We start from the raw sequence: 7,885 nt of genomic DNA, 5'->3' as shown, positions 1-7,885 counted from the left end.
GCTGATATTTCCTCTTCCTATATATACCCCATTGCATTCAATTATAATTAACAAGAGAATGGTTTAAAAGATTTTAACAAGGGTTTAAACTTGTTTAGTGTTTGTTTAAGTTTGTTTTAAGAAGCTTTTAAGCATTTGAGTGTTTCGGTTTTGTGATTCAATTCTACAAGAGCTTGAGGAGATCATCTATTGGTGTTTGGGCATCCAACTCTTCTCCCTCCACTCTTGATATATTGAGAAGTTTTCTAAACTCTATTTCTAGCTTTTTTATATATTTGATTATCATTGTTATTAAGCTAGAACTACATTGAGTTTAGTTTTGATTTATATCTCTTTGTTCACACACAACCTTTTGAGCTTATTGTATTTACATTCATAGTATAATTTGGGGTTGTGGGTTTGTGACTAAGAGTTGTGCTTAATTGAGTTCTCACCTTGTTTTGAGAACAATCATTTGTCATATTTGTGCTTAATTGTGAAATCACTTTGTAATACACTTGTACACCGAGTGAGGAGTGTGTGGTGAGAGTCGGGGATCGTCCCAAGAGGAGTGGCGTCGGTTGACGGGCCTAGGGAGAGGTTGTAACCGAGCACTTGAGGGAGACACGGCTAGGTCCAACACTTAGTGGGTGTAGAGTGGGATTACAATAGTGTGTTGATTGTAAAGTTTTCGGTTAGCTAAAAAACCGAGTGTGAGGTGTAAAAGTGTGTAGAAGAAGTTCCGGCTTCCAAACCGGATTGTGTTAGTGGATTTCTCCCCGGGAGTGGGGAGCGGAGACGTAGGACGGAAGGTCCGAACTCCGTGATCATATTGCTTGTTTGAGTGTGCTTTGGCGTTCATTCATATTTATGTTCATATCTTATATCGCCATTGTCATTAGCTCATTATCTATATCATCCACTATCTTGTTTAGATTGTTTACCCCTTGTGTTAGTTTATATATATCCTTGCATATATATATTCATCATCTCTTTGATAGGATATATCATCTTGTGTTAGCTCATATATCCTTGCATATATCTCATAGTATCTTATCCTAGCTTATATATCTTGTTGTATTTCATACTTGCTAGGATAACTTATTAATTAATTTTAATTGGCATTTAATCGGATTAGATTAGCATAAGACCCTAATCACCCCCCCTCTAGGGTCTAACAGGAGGGACGAGGATTTCCTGACATCAGACAGCAGCTGCAGGTCCACAAGTGTTGGGCGTTTTCCACTTGCTTTCCGCAGTTCTCCGGCCGATACGGTGAGTGTTTGCTTGATGAGGAGAGGCCGAGGGAGTATCGAACTCATTTGGACATTGGCTGCTTTAACTGGCTGGTGAACATTAGGCCGGGTTATCTGACTTTTCGGGTGAGGAACCAGTGTTTCATAGAGCCATATCTACCCTGCCGATTCGCTCGCCAGTTTGGCTATGATCAGCTTTATGTCGGAAATCCACGTCAGCAGCTTCGGACCCACGGCGGTTTGGTGGACGGTCTCCGGGCGTGGTTGTGGACCGTGACGGGTTGTACTAGTGCTAAGTTCAGTCTCCCGAGTACTGAGCGGCAGTTGAATCTCACCTTCTTAAGCTGCAAGTGGTTGTTAGCAGCTAATAAAACTGTCTCCGTGAAGCCGATTGCAGAGCTAGAGGCCGAGGAAGCTTCTCAGGTTGATTCTCGTAGGATTTGGGAAAACGCTCGGTCGCAAAGGATACAGAACAAGACTCGTCGGATTAATGAAGAGGGGAAAAGGGTCTTCCATTCTGCAGACGAGGCTTCAGGCGGAGATCCTGAAGACTATGAGGACTTTTCCGAGCGAGGTTAACTACCATTTTTTTTTGTCTTCCAGAATTATTAAAACTGACAATGGTTTGATGTTTCAGGGACCATTGGTGACCAGGATGAAGAGTTGCGTCCTCCTCCCCAGGCGAGACCTTCGATTATTGTCCCTGCTACTAGGCGGAAGAGATTAGCCCGCAAGCCGCGCGCAGCTTCACAAGTACCTGATATGGATTTGGCTGGTGATGATCCTGCTAGTGATAGAGGTAACATCTACCTGTAAACCATCCTCTTGATTATTCAGAACTTCAACTCATGCTTTTCCATTTCTATATAGGAGAGCGTGGGGAAAGCGAGATGAGTCCTGATCCTGTATCTTCTGGCGAGCCTAACTCACCGCACCAGGTAGAAAGGCCTGCAGAAGCTGCCGACGTTAGGGAGGATATCAATGTAGGACCCGATTCAGTGAATCCAGGTACATCTACCATTGACAATATATCTTTTAGTTGGCATACAAAAGAGTTGAATGATTCAGAATTTGTGCATTCCCTAATTGTCTCTGTGCTCCTCGCTCCTTTAGATAACTTGCAGGAGGAAAACATGGATCTTGGGAATAAAGAGGCTAACGCACCTATAAGAGGTAACTCATTTCTATCGGTTGTAGTCTCTTCGTTCTTCTTTGGTACTTATATTCTCTTGTGTCAGATTTCTCAATTGATGATTTTGACGAGGAAGGCTTACTTGTGGACACTCCTATGCTCCACTTCATGTATGGTTCTCCTCAGATTGATGACCAGTTGCCTGGAGATATATTTCCTGAGTCCACGTTCCCTAAGAACCCCGAGGATGGTTCTTTTGAAGGTACGCGCCTCCTCCCGAGTTAATTATAGGACTAGCCAATTTTTGACTACTGCAGCTATAATGTGATGCCTCTGAGAATTCTGTTTTGTATTTGCCAGAAGCTTTTGTCGAGAATAATCCTGTTGAACCGTCGGTGGGACCAACTACACCAGTTGATACATCCACAGCGGTCACACCTCCACTACCCCCAGTGACTCAAGAGGGTATGAATTAAGTAACTGAGAATATTATTTATTTACTCCTCAAGGTCTTTTTCTGACGGATTTCTCTTTCTTTGTGTAGGGCCTTCTTCTCGTCTTCATGTCCTGGCGAAGGAGTTGTTATCTGACGATGACCCTGAGAAGATCGTAATCTGCATAGAAGTCCGCTCCTTCTTCTCTTTCGTGAATGCTATGATTGGCAAGCTTTTCCACGGTGGACTTTCCCTTCGCCAATTCAAGCCTTTCCTTGATTCCAAGGTCAATTCGATAAGGGAAGCAGGATATCCAGATTTGGCAAAGGCTATAGTTGACGACCTCTGATTCCAAGGTCAATTCGATAAGGGAAGCAGGATATCCAGATTTGGCAAAGGCTATAGTTGACGACCTTGATTGCCTAGAGCATGAGCTTCAGATGTTTCGTGAGCTCCGAGATGCAGGCGCTTCCTCATTTATTGCTGCCGAGTTGGATACCCGCTTACAATCATTGCGCGAGACTCGGATTCTTGATGAGCTCGATATTCAGACGCAGCGGGGCCGAGTAGATCGAGTTGAGACCAGTCTTGCCGCTAGATCATCTTCACTTGCCGAGCTCGACCTTTCTATTACCTCTTGTGCGACCGAGATAGACCAGCTCAGAAGGGTACTCCGTGAAAAAGAGGAGACTTTGGGTATTCTTCAGATAACGAGAGCACAGGATCAGCAAACCCACACTGCCTTATTTGATGAGTTGAAATCCTTGAAGCAGAAGCTAGTCGAGAGAGAGGAGATTGCTGCGAAGACTTCAACCACCACCGAGGAGTCCATCAGAGCTGAACTTAGGCAAGCTTATGATGAGAAGCTGTCTAAGATCAGTCAGCAGATTTTTGGTCATGGGTTTGATGTATAATTTTGTTTGCTGAGTACTTTTGACTTTTGATTTACTTAGTGAAACTGGTTCTCATTTTTATTTTTATTATGATTCGTCATTCCGTTTGGAATAATTGACCATAATACTCATAGGATTTTTGGCAAACCCTCAGCCATCAACGGGTTTGATGAGCCTTTACCGACTACCGTTTGAGTCGGGCTAGCATGCGGATTGTTTAAATCCGTTCGCATGTAACGTTGCGCTCAAAGATTGAATTCTCTGAGACTTTGTGCTATGATGTCGGATACATAGACTTTGCCATTGTTACGGGAATAGGCTACCCGGCGACACGTGTTAGGTGTTGGCTTTAGGATTTTTGGCTAACCCCCAGCCTTCAACGGCTTAGGTTTCAGGATAGAATACCCCAGAATCGAACTCTGGTGTCTTTTTCTACGGCGAAAGACTAAACCGGCGACGCGTGTTAGGCATCGGCATATCCTTTCTTAGGATTCAGGATGAAATTCCCCATGCGTGTAAGGCATGGATTTTGGTGTCATTAATAACAACCTGCCACAATGTTGAATATATGAACGGATGTTCTTTTTAACGGTTAAGAACTAACCGGCAGCGCGTGTTAGGCGCAGACTTATCCTTGCTTAGGTTTCAGGATAGGATACCCCAGAATCGAACTCTGGTGTCTTTTTCTACGGAGAAAGACTAAACCGGCAGTGCGTGTTAGGCGCAGACTTATCCCTGCTTAGGATTCGGGATAAACTTCCTAGGATAAATCCTAAATACTTGGAAAAGAGTTGGTGTGGGAAGGAAGAATTTTGTATTCTGTTCCCCAAACAAGGAAGGAAGAATTTTATATTCTGTTCCTTGGTTCTGGAAATGAAGAATTTTATATTCTATTTCCAATGCAAGAAAGAAACTAGAAGTGGGATCTCCACTCTGAGAATCCGGAAGATCTAAATAAACTTGCCTTTTATAGGATTGGTTATCTAGATGAGTTTTTCGTTTATCGAAATGAAGTTTCAACTCTGGTTATAACCATGAAGAGGTTTAACCAAAGAGAAAAGAAGGGAGTTCTTTCGTTTATCGAAAGGAGACTCTGAATTGAAAGTGGACCTCTTGTTCGTGAAAGGAATCAAGAGGGGAGTTTGCTGGTGGTTTGGACCAGAAAGACATTTTTGGTGGGCCCACTGTCAATTGAAATTGATCAGTGAGGGATTTTGGTGGTGAAACAAAGATTTCGGGTTATCCTCTAGAATATTAATTGTAATATTCTTCGAGGAACTTCCCGATAAATGGGTTATCCTGAACGTACTAGGGATAGTACTTTTTCAGGAACTTCCCATTTATTGGCATTAATTGCCTGACGCCCTCTATAGAAATGAGGCGATATGCGCCGTTTGAGTAGACTGTGTCTATCACAAACGGCCCTTCCCATTTGGGTTCGAATTTACCTTTCTTCTTGGAATTGAGGATTATCGGTCGGCGAGCAGCGAGGACCAGATCTCCTTCCTTGAAGCTTCTGTGGCGGACCCTTTTGTCAAAAGCCCTGGAAATTCTAGGTTGATAAAACTCGATGTGTTGTTGAGCCTCCAAGCGCTTTTTATCCAACCTCTCGAGTTCTTCGAGACGCTTCTGATGTTGCTCTTCGGTCGTCATCTCCGTTGCGAGAGCGATCCGAAGGGAAGGGATTTGAATCTCCAAAGGCAGCACAGCTTCACATCCGTACACTAATGAATATGGGGTGGCCCCTGTAGGTGTGCGTATAGTGGTACGATAAGCCCAGAGCGCTTCACCGAGTTTATCATTCCAGTCTCGTTTATTGGTTTTCACGAGCTTTGACAGGATCTTGATGATCGTCTTGTTAAAAGCCTCAGCTAATCCGTTTGCGGCGGGATAATAAGCTGTTGACGAAACATCTTGGATCTTGAACTCGTCACAGAACCTGACGAAAGCGTTGCTTATGAATTGCGGACCGTTGTCATGGATGATTCGTCTAGGCACTCCGTGTCGGTATATGACATAATGCTTGATGAAGTTGATAACGTTGTTTGTCTTTACTTCTTTAAGCGGAATTGCTTCAGCCCACTTTGAAAAGTAGTCCGTGATAGCGAGAATGAATCGATCACCTTTGACTGAAGGGGGAAAGATAGGACCAACGATGTCCATACCCCATGTTTCGAATGGCCAGGAGGTGGTTGACGTGTGTAATCGCTCCGGTGGTTGGCACTTGACACGTGACATCCTCGCGCGTATTCGATCGCGTCACGAACCATTGTTGGCCAGAAATATCCCATTCTCCTGATGCGATCATACAGTTTGGGACCGGGCTGATGCGCGCCGCACTCTCCTTCATGTGCTTCCTTAAGAACTTCTTCTGCTTCTTCGTTCGAAAGGCATCGGAGGAGCAAATCATCATACCCTCGACGGTATAATGTACGGGTCTCGGTATTATAGAAGAACCTTGGTGCTCTTCGGCGAATAGATTCTCTTTCTTTCACATCTTCCGGCAAAATGCCATATTGGACGTAGTCAATGATGGGAAAACGTCAATCTCGGGACCCAGACCCGATTTGAGTTAAGTTCACCTCCTTGGCGTTCGCATTTTTGTCATCTTCCTCTTCGTTATCCATATTATATATGGGTATACAGAGTTGATGTGATCTCACTATGACTAGTAGTTCAGTTTCGGGCGGCTGCGCGAGTGATACTGCTAGTGCTGCCAGTGCATCCGCATAAGCGTTCTGGAGACGAGGGATGTACTCGATAAAGAATTCTTCAAAAGAACTTGCCATTTTGACGGCTTCCTGGTGGTATGGGATCAAGTCTTGGTTCCCGACTTCATACTCCCCACGGACTTGATTGACGATCAATTGAGAATCTCCAAAAGCTTCGAGATATTCGACCCCCAGCTCCTTGGCGAAACTGAGTCCAATAAGGAGCGCGTTGTACTCGGCTACGTTATTGGAACATGGATCTGTCAGAGAGTAAGCTCGAGGCATCACATGCTTCCCCGGGGAAACTAAGACAACTCCAACTCTGGAGGAGACTTTAGGACATCCGGGGGTTACTGCTTTATTAACTGATCTCGAAGCACCATCAAAGTATAATTGCCATACTTCTTGATGCGACGTAGTGTTAACCTCGTGGGTTTCATCCGACAAGTCATCATATACTTCTGCCCGTATCTGTTGCGGGCCTTGCCCGCCAAAGATACAAATCGCTTGTTCCTTTGACCGACTTTTCTGTTGTTTGAAGTGCAAGTCATCAATTTTGGTACAAGAGAAGGGCCATTTTGCAACCGCCTAAAAAAAATTTTCCCCCCCCAAATCCCGAAAGACCCGGTTTTTTTTTTTTTTTTTGCCCCCGCGTCATAAATACCCGATCGGATTAACTTAGAGATAACGTAATGCGTTCTGCCGATACCAAATATCCCAGCATCTTTGTACCGCAATAACCAATGGTAGACATTCTTCTCAATCATCGGATATCGGATACTCGCGTCTACAAAGTCCGACTTAGATAATAAACTGCCTGTTCTGACCATTATCATCGCTTGTGCAAAAAGCACTTATCGAAATGTTCATCGCCTTGATTGTAATCAAAGAAACGTTTACCTTGATTTTGGTGCGACAAGAACATGAGGTCGTCAATACGTCTTGATATCTTCGAGTGCTTTTGGCAGGAATCCGTCCCAATAGAATTGAACACCTTTCCTTGTTATCTTAGAGAAGGGTGCACTTCCGCAGAGAGATTTGAATAACCCGGAATGTAAGCTAAAACCGAGACGACCCTTCGCAATGCCTCTGAGTCTCCTAGATTCTCGGGGTTGCAACTCATGTTTAAAAAAATTCGCCCCCCTTTTTAAACCGTTGTCAGGGTCGATATGTATCCCTTATGTGACAGAATCCAAGAATTTCCGCTGGACATTCCAAAGGAAGGATTTAGTGCTCATCTTCCAATTGATGAGTCCGCAATGAATCAGAACATCGTCTTCAATCCTTGATGTGATCTCTTTGTTGCGGCTTTTTATCAACAAGATCATCCACGTAGCACTCAACCGTTCTGAGGTGCTTATGGAAATTTAGTCACGCTCGTGGTATGTGGCCCTGCGTTCTTCATACCGAAAGTCATCACTAGTTGTACAAAGACACCAGGGGCGTCTAAATGCTGTATTTTCGTCATCTGGGTGCATCT

The 7,885-nt window shown here is 44.1% G+C and overlaps 1 protein-coding gene across 1 annotated transcript; it reads left to right on the top strand.

The window, feature by feature from the left end:
- LOC109821138 lies at positions 2,518 to 7,694 on the top strand. The gene is made up of 5 exons (XM_020387331.1): positions 2,518 to 2,629; positions 2,728 to 2,832; positions 2,912 to 3,087; positions 3,158 to 3,228; positions 7,568 to 7,694. The coding sequence occupies exons 1-5, from the start codon at positions 2,524 to 2,526 to the stop codon at positions 7,692 to 7,694; spliced, it is 585 nt and encodes a 194-aa protein (XP_020242920.1). The 5' UTR covers positions 2,518 to 2,523.

This window comes from Asparagus officinalis, chromosome 8 (genome assembly GCF_001876935.1).
Source record: "Asparagus officinalis chromosome 8, Aspof.V1, whole genome shotgun sequence".
Taxonomy (NCBI): domain Eukaryota; kingdom Viridiplantae; phylum Streptophyta; class Magnoliopsida; order Asparagales; family Asparagaceae; genus Asparagus; species Asparagus officinalis.
The sequence above is the reverse complement of the archived record's forward strand: the minus strand, read 5'-3'. Positions and strand labels throughout refer to the sequence as shown.